This window comes from Bufo gargarizans, unplaced genomic scaffold (genome assembly GCF_014858855.1).
Source record: "Bufo gargarizans isolate SCDJY-AF-19 unplaced genomic scaffold, ASM1485885v1 fragScaff_scaffold_249_pilon, whole genome shotgun sequence".
NCBI classification, from domain to species: Eukaryota; Metazoa; Chordata; class Amphibia; order Anura; family Bufonidae; genus Bufo; species Bufo gargarizans.
Genome location: NW_025334076.1, coordinates 21,548 through 35,600, shown reverse-complemented (window position 1 = coordinate 35,600; position 14,053 = coordinate 21,548). Strand labels below are relative to the sequence as shown.

The window sequence follows — 14,053 nt, the reverse complement described above, 5'->3', positions numbered from 1 at the left end:
GCCAGGTGCATGCCGGGAAGTGTAGTCTGTACGGGGTGTATACCGGCTGTAGCCCGGTGCATGCCGGGAAGTGTAGTTTAAAACAGGTCACGTGGTCGTAATGAGCCGCAGTTAGAACTTGCTGACACTGAGGAGAAGTGTTGTGCCACCTAGTGGTCAGGACCGGAATGTCATCATCATCTGCAGACAAGAATATAGAGGCTGGAAGGAGGCAGAACTGGGGGGATGGCGGTTAGGAGGTTACAGGACTATGGAGGCTGGAGGGAGGCAGGACTGGGGAGGAGAGAGGTTAGGAGGAAGCAGACTGGGGAGAATGGAGGCAGAACCGGGGAGGAGAAGGCAGTACTGGGGAGGAGAGGTTAGAAGAAGGCAGGACTGGGGAGGAGGGAGGTTAGGAGAAGGCAGGACTGGGGAGGAGGGAGGTTAGGAGAAGGCAGGACTGGGGAGGAGGGAGGTTAGGAGAAGGCAGGACTGGGGAGGAGGGAGGTTAGGAGGAGGCAGGACTGGGGAGGAGGGAGGTTAGGAGGAGGCAGGACTGGGGAGGAGAAGGCAGGACTGGAGAGGAGGGAGGTTAGGAGAAGGCAGAACTGGGGAGGAGGGAGGTTAGGAGAAGGCAGGACTGATGAGGAGAAGGCAGGACTGGTGAGGAAGGAGGTTAGGAGGAGGCAGGACTGGAGAGGAGGGAGGTTAGGAGAAGGCAGGACTGGGGTGGAGGGAGGTTAGGAGAAGGCAGGACTGGGGAGGAGAAGGCAGGACTGAGGAGGAGGGAGGTTAGGAGGAGGCAGGACTGGAGAGGAGGGAGGTTAGGAGGAGGCAGGACTGGGGAGGAGAGGTTAGGAGAAGGCAGGACTGGGGAGGAGAAGGCAGGACTGGGGTGGAGGGAGGTTAGGAGAAGGCAGGACTGGGGAGGAGAGGTTAGGAGGAGGCAGGACTGGGGTGGAGGGAGGTTAGGAGAAGGCAGGACTGGGGAGGAGGGAGGTTAGGAGAAGGCAGGACTGATGAGGAGGAGGCAGGACTGGGGTGGAGGGAGGTTAGGAGAAGGCAGGACTGGTGAGGAGGGAGGTTAGGAGGAGGCAGGACTGATGAGGAGGCAGGACTGGGGAGGAGGGAGGTTAGGAGAAGGCAGGACTGGGGAGGAGGGAGGTTAGGAGGAGGCAGGACTGGGGAGGAGAGGTTAGGAGGAGGCAGGACTGGGGAGGAGGGAGGTTAGGAGAAGGCAGGACTGGGGAGGAGGGAGGTTAGGAGAAGGCAGGACTGGGGAGGATGGAGGCAGAACTGGGGAGGAGGGAGGTTAGGAGAAGGCAGGACTGATGAGGAGAAGGCAGGACTGGTGAGGAAGGAGGTTAGGAGAAGGCAGGACTGGGGAGGAGGGAGGTTAGGAGAAGGCAGGACTGATGAGGAGAAGGCAGGACTGGTGAGGAAGGAGGTTAGGAGAAGGCAGGACTGGGGAGGAGGGAGGTTAGGAGAAGGCAGGACTGATGAGGAGAAGGCAGGACTGGTGAGGAAGGAGGTTAGGAGGAGGCAGGACTGGAGAGGAGGGAGGTTAGGAGAAGGCAGGACTGGGGTGGAGAAGGCAGGACTGGGGAGGAGGGAGGTTAGGAGGAGGCAGGACTGGAGAGGAGGGAGGTTAGGAGGAGGCAGGACTGGAGGGAGGGAGGTTAGGAGAAGGCAGGACTGGGGTGGAGGGAGGTTAGGAGAAGGCAGGACTGGGGAGGAGAAGGCAGGACTGGGGAGGAGGGAGGTTAGGAGGAGGCAGGACTGGGGTGGAGGGAGGTTAGGAGAAGGCAGGACTGGGGAGGAGAGGTTAGGAGGAGGCAGGACTGGGGTGGAGGGAGGTTAGGAGAAGGCAGGACTGGGGAGGAGGAGGCAGGACTGGGGTGGAGGGAGGTTAGGAGAAGGCAGGACTGGTGAGGAGGGAGGTTAGGAGGAGGGCAGGACTGATGAGGAGGCAGGACTGGGGAGGAGGGAGGTTAGGAGAAGGCAGGACTGGGGAGGAGGGAGGTTAGGAGGAGGCAGGACTGGGGAGGAGAGGTTAGGAGGAGACAGGACTGGGGAGGAGGAAGGTTAGGAGAAGGCAGGACTGGGGAGGAGGGAGGTTAGGAGAAGGCAGGACTGGGGAGGATGGATGCAGAACTGGGGAGGAGGGAGGTTAGGAGAAGGCAGGACTGATGAGGAGAAGGCAGGACTGGTGAGGAAGGAGGTTAGGAGAAGGCAGGACTGGGGAGGAGGGAGGTTAGGAGAAGGCAGGACTGGGGTGGAGGGAGGTTAGGAGAAGGCAGGACTGGGGTGGAGGGAGGTTAGGAGAAGGCAGGACTGGGGAGGAGAAGGCAGGACTGGGGAGGAGGGAGGTTAGGAGGAGGCAGGACTGGGTGGAGGGAGGTTAGGAGGAGGCAGGACTGGGGTGGAGGGAGGTTAGGAGAAGGCAGGACTGGGGAGGAGAGGTTAGGAGGAGGCAGGACTGGGGAGGAGGGAGGTTAGGAGGAGGCAGGACTGGGGAGGAGGGAGGTTAAGAGGAGGCAGGACTGGGGAGGAGGGAGGTTAGGAGGAGGCAGGACTGGGGAGGAGGGAGGTTAGGAGGAGCAGGACTGGGGAGGAGGGAGGTTAGGAGGAGGCAGGACTGGGGAGGAGGGAGGTTAGGAGGAGGCAGGACTGGGGAGGAGGGAGGTTAGGAGGAGGCAGGACTGGGGAGGAGGAGGCAGGACTGGAGAGGAGGGAGGTTAGGAGGAGGCAGGACTGATGAGGAGAAGGCAGGACTGGGGAGGAGGGAGGTTAGGAGGAGGCAGGACTGGGGAGGAGAGAGGTTAGGAGGAGGCAGGACTGGGGAGGAGGGAGGTTAGGAGAAGGCAGGACTGGAGAGGAGAGGTTAGGAGAAGGCAGGACTGGGGAGAATGAAGGCAGGACTGGAGAGGAGGGAGGTTAGGGGGAGGCAGGACTGGGGAGGAGGGAGGTTAGGAGGAGGCAGGACTGGGGAGGAGGAGGCAGGACTGGAGAGGAGGGAGGTTAGGAGGAGGCAGGACTGATGAGGAGAAGGCAGGACTGGGGAGGAGGGAGGTTAGGAGAAGGCAGGACTGGAGAGGAGAGGTTAGGAGAAGGCAGGACTGGAGAGGAGGGAGGTTAGGAGAAGGCAGGACTGGAGAGGAGGGAGGTTAGGAGAAGGCAGGACTGGGAAGGAGGGGGGTTAGGAGGAGGCAGGACTGATGAGGAGGGAGGTTAGGAGAAGGCAGGACTGGAGAGGAGAGGTTAGGAGAAGGCAGGACTGGAGAGGAGGGAGGTTAGGAGAAGGCAGGACTGGAGAGGAGGGAGGTTAGGAGGAGGCAGGACTGATGAGGAGGGAGGTTAGGAGAAGGCAGGACTGGAGAGGAGAGGTTAGGAGAAGGCAGGACTGGGGAGAATGAAGAGAAGTACGCTACACCTTAAGTGGAGCGTGTGGACTGCTGGGGGCGCACGAGACAACCAAACAAGGACCGTGTTTTAATTTCGGCAGTATTCCATTTATTTATAAGACTGTATAAATAAATGGAATACTGCCGAAATTAAAACACGGTCCTTGTTTGGTTGTCTCGTGCGCCCCCAGCAGTCCACACGCTCCACTTAAGGTGTAGCGTACTTCTCTTCATTTCCATTACCCTAGTGGCAGGGTGGCCCCTGCCCAAGGTGTTAGGACGGATCTTGGCTGCACCAACCATCCCTTATCTATACTTGATCTCCATTGCAGTTGCATCCAATTGATGCAACCGCAGTAGGTGAGCAAACCATTTCTTTCATTAGAAATTTGTTTGTTTGAATTTACTTACCCTATGAGCGCCTTCTCTATCCCATTGGCCATCATTTGCTGGGGAGAATGAAGGCAGGACTGGAGAGGACGGAGGTTAGGAGGAGGCAGGACTGGGGAGGAGGGAGGTTAGGAGGAGGCAGGACTGGGGAGGAGGAGGCAGGACTGGAGAGGAGGGAGGTTAGGAGGAGGCAGGACTGGGAGGAGGGAGGTTAGGAGGAGGCAGGACTGGGGAGGAGGGAGGTTAGGAGGAGGCAGGACTGGGGAGGAGGGAGGTAGGAGGAGGCAGGACTGGGGAGGAGGGAGGTTAGGAGGAGGCAGGACTGAGGGAGGCAGGAGGTTAGGAGGAGGGAGGTTAGGAGGAGGCAGGACTGGGGAGGAGGGAGGTTAGGAGGAGGCGAGGACTGGGGAGGAGGGAGGTTAGGAGAAGGCAGGACTGGAGAGGAGAGGTTAGGAGAAGGCAGGGACTGGAGAGAATGAATGAAGGCAGGACTGGAGAGGATGGGAGGTAGGAGGAGGCAGGAGAGGGCAGGACTGGGGAGGAGGGAGGTTAGGAGGAGGCAGGACTGGGGAGGAGGGAGGTTAGGAGGAGGCAGGACTGGGGAGGAGGAGGCAGGACTGGAGAGGAGGGAGGTTAGGAGGAGGCAGGACTGATGAGGAGAAGGCAGGACTGGGGAGGAGGGAGGTTAGGAGAAGGCATGGACTGGAGAGGAGAGGTTAGGAGAAGGCAGGACTGGAGAGGAGGGAGGTTAGGAGAAGGCAGGACTGGAGAGGAGGGAGGTTAGGAGAAGGCAGGACTGGGAAGGAGGGGTGGTTAGGAGGAGGCAGGACTGATGAGGAGGGAGGTTAGGAGAAGGCAGGACTGGAGAGGTTAGGAGAAGGCAGGACTGGGGAGAATGAAGGCAGGACTGGAGAGGAGGGGGGTTAGGAGGAGGCAGGACTGGGGAGGAGGGAGGTTAGGAGGAGGCAGGACTGGGGAGGAGGAGGCAGGACTGGAGAGGAGGGAGGTTAGGAGGAGGCAGGACTGATGAGGAGAAGGCAGGACTGGGGAGGAGGGAGGTTAGGAGAAGGCAGGACTGGAGAGGAGAGGTTAGGAGAAGGCAGGACTGGAGAGGAGGGAGGTTAGGAGAAGGCAGGACTGGAGAGGAGGGAGGTTAGGAGAAGGCAGGACTGGGAAGGAGGGAGGTTAGGAGAAGGCAGGACTGATGAGGAGGAGGCAGGACTGGGGAGGAGGGAGGTTAGGAGAAGGCAGGACTGGAGAGGAGGGAGGTTAGGAGAAGGCAGGACTGGAGAGGAGAGGTTAGGAGAAGGCAGGACTGGGGAGAATGAAGGCAGGACTGGAGAGGAGGGAGGTTAGGAGGAGGCAGGACTGGGGAGGAGGGAGGTTAGGAGGAGGCAGGACTGGGGAGGAGGAGGCAGGACTGGAGAGGAGGGAGGTTAGGAGGAGGCAGGACTGATGAGGAGAAGGCAGGACTGGGGAGGAGGGAGGTTAGGAGAAGGCAGGACTGGAGAGGAGAGGTTAGGAGAAGGCAGGACTGGAGAGGAGGGAGGTTAGGAGAAGGCAGGACTGGGGAGGAGGGAGGTTAGGAGAAGGCAGGACTGGGGAGGAGAGAGGTTAGGAGGAGGCAGGAGGTTGGGGGAGGATCTGAGGCGTCAGACTTTCACATCACTTCCTGGAGGCTGTGAGGAGATCTGGAGGCTCCGTGCTCAGTGTTGGGGTGTGTAGAGGACAGGAGGTGAGAGGCCTGACCCCTGGGGGCCACAGTGACGTCACATGAGGCTGAGGTGTCAGAGGTGATGGGCCCCCCCCCCCCCATGTGTGCAGCACGTGCTGGAGACATATGGAACACATGGAGCCTGAGCCCAGAAACCCCCCCCTAGCATTAACCCCTTCCCTGCTCCACCTGTCTGTAGCATTAACCCCTTCCCTGCTCCACCTGTCTGAAGAAGTAACCCCTTCTCTGTTTCCTCTGCATTCTACGTTAACCCCTTCCCTGTGTGTTGTCTGTCCGTTTAGACCAGTGATGGCAAACCTATGGCACGGGTGACAGAGGCGGCACTCGGAGCCCTCTCTGTGGGCACCCGCACCCTGGAAAATGTCTCTGTTGTACTAATATGCCTTAGACTCTTCCTGCCAGCAGCGCAGGGCGCACTACGTACGGCACAGGCAGCGCAGGGGGCACTATGTACGGCACAGGCAGCGCAGGGCGCACTACGTACAGCACAGGCAGCGCAGGGCGCACTACGTACGGCACAGGCAGCGCAGGGCGCACTATGTACAGCACAGGCAGCGCAGGGCGCACTACGTACGGCACAGGCAGCGCAGGGGGCACTATGTACGGCACAGGCAGCGCAGGGCGCACTATGTACAGCACAGGCAGCGCAGGGCGCACTATGTACGGCACAGGCAGCACAGGGCGCACTATGTACGGCACAGGCAGCGCAGGGCGCACTATGTACGGCACAGGCAGCGCAGGGCGCACTATGTACGGCACAGGCAGCACAGGGCGCACTACGTACGGCACAGGCAGCGCAGGGCGCACTACGTACGGCACAGGCAGCGCAGGGGGCACTATGTACGGCACAGGCAGCGCAGGGCGCACTATGTACAGCACAGGCAGCGCAGGGCGCACTATGTACGGCACAGGCAGCGCAGGGGGCACTATGTACAGCACAGGCAGCGCAGGGCGCACTATGTACGGCACAGGCAGCGCAGGGCGCACTATGTACAGCACAGGCAGCGCAGGGCGCACTATGTACAGCACAGGCAGCGCAGGGCGCACTATGTACAGCACAGGCAGCGCAGGGCGCACTATGTACGGCACAGGCAGCGCAGGGCGCACTATGTACGGCACAGGCAGCGCAGGGCGCACTATGCACGGCACAGGCAGCGCAGGGCGCACTATGTACGGCACAGGCAGCGCAGGGCGCACTATGTACGGCACAGGCAGCGCAGGGCGCACTACGTACGGCACAGGCAGCGCAGGGCGCACTACGTACGGCACAGGCAGCGCAGGGGGCACTATGTACGGCACAGGCAGCGCAGGGCGCACTATGTACAGCACAGGCAGCGCAGGGCGCACTATGTACGGCACAGGCAGCGCAGGGGGCACTATGTACAGCACAGGCAGCGCAGGGCGCACTATGTACGGCACAGGCAGCGCAGGGCGCACTATGTACAGCACAGGCAGCGCAGGGCGCACTATGTACAGCACAGGCAGCGCAGGGCGCACTATGTACGGCACAGGCAGCGCAGGGCGCACTATGTACGGCACAGGCAGCGCAGGGCGCACTATGTACGGCACAGGCAGCGCAGGGCGCACTATGTACGGCACAGGCAGCGCAGGGCGCACTATGTACGGCACAGGCAGCGCAGGGCGCACTATGTACGGCACAGGCAGCGCAGGGCGCACTAGGTACGGCACAGGCAGCGCAGGGCGCACTATGTACTGCGCAGGGCGCACTATGTACGGCACAGGCAGCGCAGGGCGCACTATGTACGGCACAGGCGGAGGACGAACTATGTACGGCACAGGCAGCGCAGGGCGCACTATGTACGGCACAGGCAGTGCAGGGCGCACTATGTACGGCACAGGCAGCGCAGGGCGCACTATGTACGGCGCAGGACGAACTATGTACAGCACAGGCAGCGCAGGACGCACTATGTACGGCACAGGCAGCGCAGGGCGCACTATGCACGGCACAGGCAGCGCAGGGCGCACTATGTACGGCACAGGCAGCGGAGGACGAACTATGTACGGCACAGGCAGCGCAGGGCACACTATGTACGGCACAGGCAGCGCAGGGCGCACTATGTACAGGGCAGGACGAACTATGTACGGTACAGGCAGCGCAGGGCACACTATGTACGGCGCAGGGCGCACTAGGTACGGCACAGGCAGCGCAGGGCGCACTATGTACGGCACAGGCAGCGGAGGACGAACTATGTACGGCACAGGCAGCGCAGGGCGCACTATGTACGGCACAGGCAGCGCAGGGCACACTATGTACGGCACAGGCAGCGCAGGGCACACTATGTACGGCACAGGCAGCGCAGGGCACACTATGTACGGCACAGGCAGCGCAGGGCGCACTATGTACAGGGCATGACGAACTATGTACGGCACAGGCAGCGCAGGGCACACTATGTACGGCGCAGGCAGCGCAGGGCGCACTAGGTACGGCACAGGCAGCGCAGGGCGCACTATGTACTGCGCAGGACGAACTATGTACGGCACAGGCAGCGCAGGACGCACTATGAACAGCACGGGCAGCGCAGGACGAACTATGTACGGCACAGGCAGCGGAGGACGAACTATGTACGGCACAGGCAGCGCAGGGCGCACTATGAACGGCACAGGCAGCGCAGGACGCACTATGTACGGCACAGGCAGCGCAGGGCACACTATGTACGGCACAGGCAGCGCAGGGCACACTATTTACGGCACAGGCAGCGCAGGGCACACTATGTACGGCACAGGCAGCGCAGGGCGCACTATGTACAGGGCATGACGAACTATGTACGGCACAGGCAGCGCAGGGCACACTATGTACGGCGCAGGCAGCGCAGGGCGCACTAGGTACGGCACAGGCAGCGCAGGGCGCACTATGTACTGCGCAGGACGAACTATGTACGGCACAGGCAGCGCAGGACGCACTATGAACAGCACGGGCAGCGCAGGACGAACTATGTACGGCACAGGCAGCGCAGGACGCACTATGAACAGCACGGGCAGCGCAGGACGAACTATGTACGGCACAGGCAGCGCAGGGCGCACTATGTACGGCACAGGCAGCGCAGGGCGCACTATGTACGGCACAGGCAGCGCAGGGCGCACTATGTACAGCACAGGCAGCGGAGGACGAACTATGTACGGCACAGGCAGCGCAGGGCACACTATGTACGGCACAGGCAGTGCAGGGTGCACTATGTACAGGGCAGGGCGCACTATGTACAGCGCAGGACGCACTGTGTACGGCACAGGCAGCGCAGGATGCACTATGTACGGCACAGGGCGCACTATGTACGGCACAGGACGCACTATGTACGGCACAGGGCGCACTATGTACGGCACAGGCGGCGCAGGGCGCACTATGTACGACACAGGCAGCGCAGGGCGCACTATGTACGGTACAGGCAGCGCAGGACGCACTATGTACAACGCAGGGCGCACTATGAACAGCACAGGCAGCGCACTGAATGCAGGCAGGCTATTATAGCTAAATGATAAAGTACATGGAATATATACTATACTGGACTGTAGTATTCAGGGTGAATTGCCATGTTGGCACTTTGCGATACATGTGTGGGGTTGGGGTTACGGTTTCGGCACTTGGTCTGTAAAAGGTTCCCCATCACTGGTTTAGACTATTGGTAGGTGTTTGTTCTTATGGTCTTGTTATTGTGGAGTAACGTGTGATAGATCTGGGGGTGCAGGACAATGACAGTCGGGTAGCAGTTACTGATATCAGGGATGCCCTCCCTGTACTGGGTGGTGGCGCCCCCTGGTGTCACTGTGGCCAGGGCAATTACACTCTTCCTTGGTTTCCAGGACAATTTATCATTTGGGACATCGTCTTCTGCTGGGATGGGTCCTGGAGAGGATGAAGTCTTGGAGGGAGAGGAGCTGAGTGATGAGGAGATGTCTCGGGACTGGACACCACAGGAAAAGGCTCTACACGAAGCAAAAATGAAGGCCAAGGCCAAGCATCGCGTGCGCAGGACATCATCGCGTGACTCTACCCGGGAGTCCGAGAGCACTGACTGTCCAGTGGAGCCCATCAGTCCTCGAGAGAAAGGCCACGACAGAAAATCCCGGATGGGGAAAGGACGAGGACTCCCCAAGAAAGGTACAAAGGGGGGCTTCACGAGGCGAGTGAGCAAAGATAAGGGAGGTGGGGAGGGTGTCGGGCCGCTGGCTGCAGGGAGGGTGTCGGGCCGCTGGCTGCAGGGAGGGTGTCGGGCCGCTGGCTGCAGGGAGGGTGTCGGGCCGCTGGCTGCAGGGAGAGTGTCGGGCCGCTGGCTGCAGGGAGGGTGTCGGGCCGCTGGCTGCAGGGAGGGTGCCGGGCCGCTGGCTGCAGGGAGGGTGCCGTGCCGCTGGCTGCAGGGAGGGTGCCGTGCCGCTGGCTGCAGGGAGGGTGCCGTGCCGCTGGCTGCAGGGAGGGTGCCGTGCCGCTGGCTGCAGGGAGGGTGCCGTGCCGCTGGCTGCAGGGAGGGTGCCGTGCCGCTGGCTGCAGGGAGGGTGCCGGGCCGCTGGCTGCAAGGAGGGTGCCGGGACTGTAGTGGTCAATGTCTGGTAGATCTAGATGTGGGATTGTAGATGGGGGAGGGACGGTCACATATTTGGTTTCTTTTGCAGGTGGCGCTGGTGGAAAAGGAGTCTGGGGAGCTCCAGGGCAGGTCTACACTTATCAGGAACCTGATGCTCGAGACCCAAATTATGATGAAGCTGCTCAGGTAATGGCTGTGTGAAGCAGGTGACCAGAAGACTTGCATCAGTGGTCAGATGGTTGTGAGACCAGCACTGAGGGGGCTTCTTCTCTTCTAGGAGACCGGAGTCAGGTCTCCCTGCAGACTGGTTGCTGCAGAACGCGGGCTGGCGCTGTACACCCCGACCACTGACAGAACGCGGGCTGGCACTGTACACCCCGACCACTGACAGAACGCGGGCTGGCGCTGTACACCCCGACCACTGACAGAACGCGGGCTGGCGCTGTACACCCCGACCACTGACAGAACGCGGGCTGGCGCTGTACACCCCGACCACTGACAGAACGCGGGCTGGCGCTGTACACCCCGACCACTGACAGAACGCGGGCTGGCGCTGTACACCCCGACCACTGACAGAACGCGGGCTGGCGCTGTACACCCCGACCACTGACAGAACGCGGGCTGGCGCTGTACACCCCGACCACTGACAGAACGCGGGCTGGCGCTGTACACCCCGACCACTGACAGAACGCGGGCTGGCGCTGTACACCCCGACCACTGACAGAACGCGGGCTCGCAGCACCGCTCCAGGTTCACAGACTATAGCGGGATCCTGGGAGAATTGCCACTGCTCTCCGGACCACAGGATGTTGGTGAGTGTTTGGTGTATTGTCCGTATTCTCCTCACTCACTGGTATCTCCTATCAGGGGGCCACGGTATATCAGAAGGTGATCCCGGAGCTGGATGAGGCCGGGCTACAGAAGACGGTGCAGCCCATGGTGCAGGAATACTTTGAGCATGGAGACACCGAGGAGGTTCTGGTAAGTACCTGGTGATGAGGCCTGGGCTGTGGAGTTCTGGTTAGAGAAGCTCCAGTAGGGTGCAGACAAGCCACTCCATGAAGACACTTGGTATACTACGTGTAGTGCACCACACTGGCTGACAACGTACTGACACCCCAAACATTATAAGACTGCGCTGCATCCTCCAGAAATGACAAACCTCAGGTATTAGTTGATCTTTTAGCCAAAATGCATCGGTTCACAACCCGTATCGAGACCTCATGGTCTTGTGAGTCCGAGACCTGAGAATGCCAACGTATTCCTCAAATGTACTGATACAGGCTTAAAACGCCATTCGCAATGGTGTATAAGGTCGGCTGCACTGGTGCTGATCATCCCCTCACACGTCCATCATACATGATGGGAGGGCACTGCTGCCAAACAAATCCATTCACGCTCCTGTCCCACATGGCGGCGTAGTGAGGTCACAGCTGAGGTTGTGTTCCTGTTTCACCGCAGGCTCTTCTGCGGGAGCTGAATTTGGGAACTCAGAAGCCTGGGGTTCCCCGTCTTGCTGTGTCTCTGTCCCTGGAAGGAAAAGCTAGTCACCGCGAGCTGACGTCTCGTCTCCTGTGTGATCTGTGCAAACTCCTGTCTGAAAAGGACATGACGCAGGCCTTCGACCGACTGCTGACGGAGCTCGCTGACCTGATCCTGGACACCCCTGAGGCTCCACAGGTAATGACCGAAGCAGCCTGGCATCCTCGTCTTCTGCTGTCCGACTAGAAGGATGTTCACACTGAAGCGTGCGGTGTCCCATGCTTGTCTTGCAGATGCTGGGCCAGTTTATTGCTCGTGCAGTTGCGGATCACGCTTTGCCATTAGATTTCCTGGATCACTACAAGGGACGAGTTGACTGTGAGCATGCGCGGTGAGAGGGCTGGTGGTGAATGCTGGGAATAATGCATGTCAGCTGCTGGGGGTCACACATCGGGGCCTAGCCCCTCATGCCCCGATCTGTCACTGCTCTCCTTACTGTCCTATCAATAATTCTCCACCTAGTGACCTCCTGTCATTCCTACTGAGAGCCAGTTTGGTCAAAATAGTCTCCCAGGGCAGAGCCTCCCTGACTGACCACACTTGTTAATGGCAGGAAGTCATCCCTCCATGCTGATGATTTCCATCTGCCTTCTGTTCGCCCTTTTATGCTCGTTCTCCCCAATTTAAGGCCTTTCTTGAGGTCTTATGATGTCATCTCATGCCGTGGTTGGTCCTCTCAGGGCAGCGCTGGACCGTGCCGCAGTGTTATTAAGAATCAAGAGGGAAATTATCCGACTGGACAATGTATGGGGCGTTGGTGGGGGCCAGAGACCTGTTAAACATCTTATTAAGGAGGTGAGTGTGATCATGAAGACTCATTTCTTCCAGCCAGGTTCTGATCGCTTATGGTTGTGTCTTCTTTCAGATGAACCTCATCCTACAGGAGTTCTTAGTCTCAGGACAAGTATCTGAGGCAGAGCGATGTCTGGGGGAGTTGGAGGTGCCTCATTTCCACCATGAGCTTGTCTATGAGGTATCTATGGCATTGTGTATCTGTGTCTCTGTTACCATGCGTCTTGGCGGCGGGGCCACGGAATGGGTGATATGCTATGTGTCTATGGCGGTTATATCCTCACCTTGGTGTCTCCCTGGTTCCAGGCTGTGGTTCTGGTGTTGGAAAGCTCTGCTGAAGGCCACGTTCTGATGGTGGTGAAATTGCTGAAAGCTTTATGGGAAAGTGGTCTGATCACGCTTGACCAGATGAACCGGGTAATGCTCGAGTCACTCACACTTTCTGTATTTACATGTTGGCCTCCTCCTCACTGTCCGACGTCTTGCAGGGCTTCCAGCGTGTGTACTCGGAGCTGCCAGACCTCACTCTGGATGTCCCGCTGGCCCACAACGTCATGGAAAAGTTAGTGGAGCTGTGTTATCAGGAGGGGGTGATTACCAAACAGCTACGGGACGAGTGTCCCTCTAGGTGAGTGCACATCTTATCTCTGATGGAAACTTTGCTTTGGGCACAGTCCCTTGTCCTCTGGTGAAACGGCTGACACACAAACACTTCTGCCCTTCACTCTTGTTTACTGCAGGGGCCGGAAACGCTTTGTGAGTGAAGGCGATGGTGGGCTTATCAAAGAGTGACTCCAGCCTGTACCAACCAATGCTTTCCAGGATCTGAGGGTCTCTTGGGAACATGTCATGACGATCAGTTATTCCGAAATAAAGAGTGGAGAACTGAGACGCGCACCCGGTGTGTTTGTGCTGTTGTATAGATACGCGAAGCATAAGTTTAGGCTTTGGAAAGTTTGTATTGTGTGATGCCTCCAGTTTGGACGTCTCGCATAGTCTCCAGGTCTGTGAAGAAGACTGCAGAACGTCCATCTTCACATCAGCAACGGGTGCGATCTGTCGCCTCTTCACGGTTGGTTTGTTAATTCTCTGTCTCCTGTTTCCAGGATTTGTGGATATTTGTAGAATCCATTCTTAGGTGCCACTGGCTGCCGCTCAGCCCTGACGTGAAGCCAATTGACAAGACGTTCCGTTATTAGAGAATTTTATAAGATTATTCTTGACATCTTTAACACTTTGTCTCTTTTGGGCGCGCACCTTGTTCTTCCTTTCGATTCCTCCATCTTGTGTTTCGTACTGAGACGTTTCTTCTGATGACTCTTGTGTGAAGACCATGAACCAGACTCCACCAATAATGATCCTAATGCTCTTCAGCAAAGAGGTGGAAGGTTTCCCTTGTTGTCTCAAGACATATTCCATAGACGTGCGCTTTTTTAGGGCAAACTGTGAAATCCCAACTGGTGTCCCTTTTAGTCGGCCATGCTTTATTCCCATTCTTTGGACCTTTCTGGCCGTAAACATTGCAAGCAGGAAGCGTTTAAGTATCTTTTGGAATGCTCTACGCCGTACAATATGGGTGAAGGAAATGACCACCCTGGTCCAAGTATAATATGCCACAAAGCATTGTCTACTCTCAGGATTGGGTGCAGAAGTGTAGAAAAAGGTGTAAATTGGAA

The 14,053-nt window shown here is 58.7% G+C and overlaps 1 protein-coding gene across 2 annotated transcripts; it reads left to right on the top strand.

Moving 5' to 3' along the window:
- The first annotated feature begins 5,356 nt into the window (after positions 1 to 5,356).
- On the top strand, positions 5,357 to 13,274 carry LOC122922348 (programmed cell death protein 4-like). Of its 2 annotated transcripts, none has more exons than XM_044272928.1 (11): positions 5,357 to 5,508; positions 9,325 to 9,622; positions 10,132 to 10,229; positions 10,911 to 11,024; positions 11,505 to 11,723; positions 11,819 to 11,916; positions 12,266 to 12,380; positions 12,451 to 12,558; positions 12,684 to 12,794; positions 12,866 to 13,005; positions 13,118 to 13,274. In XM_044272928.1, exons 2-11 carry the CDS (start codon positions 9,361 to 9,363, stop codon positions 13,167 to 13,169), a joined length of 1,317 nt encoding a protein of 438 aa, XP_044128863.1. In that variant the 5' UTR covers positions 5,357 to 5,508; positions 9,325 to 9,360; the 3' UTR covers positions 13,170 to 13,274. The 2 variants fall into 2 exon arrangements, with proteins under 2 accessions (XP_044128863.1, XP_044128864.1); XM_044272929.1 differs by having other exon boundaries at positions 5,468 to 5,566.
- Positions 13,275 to 14,053: the final 779 nt, after the last annotated feature.

Excerpts from the sequence above, each read along its gene's own strand:
- LOC122922348 (XM_044272928.1), top strand. The coding sequence starts at position 9,361 with ATGGGTCCTGGAGAGGATGAAGTCTTGGAGGGAGAGGAGCTGAGTGAT. Across the intron at positions 9,623-10,131 it reads ACGAGGACTCCCCAAGAAAG|GTGGCGCTGGTGGAAAAGGA; the intron begins GTACAAAGGGGG and ends TTTCTTTTGCAG. Across the intron at positions 12,381-12,450 it reads TTAAACATCTTATTAAGGAG|ATGAACCTCATCCTACAGGA; the intron begins GTGAGTGTGATC and ends GTCTTCTTTCAG.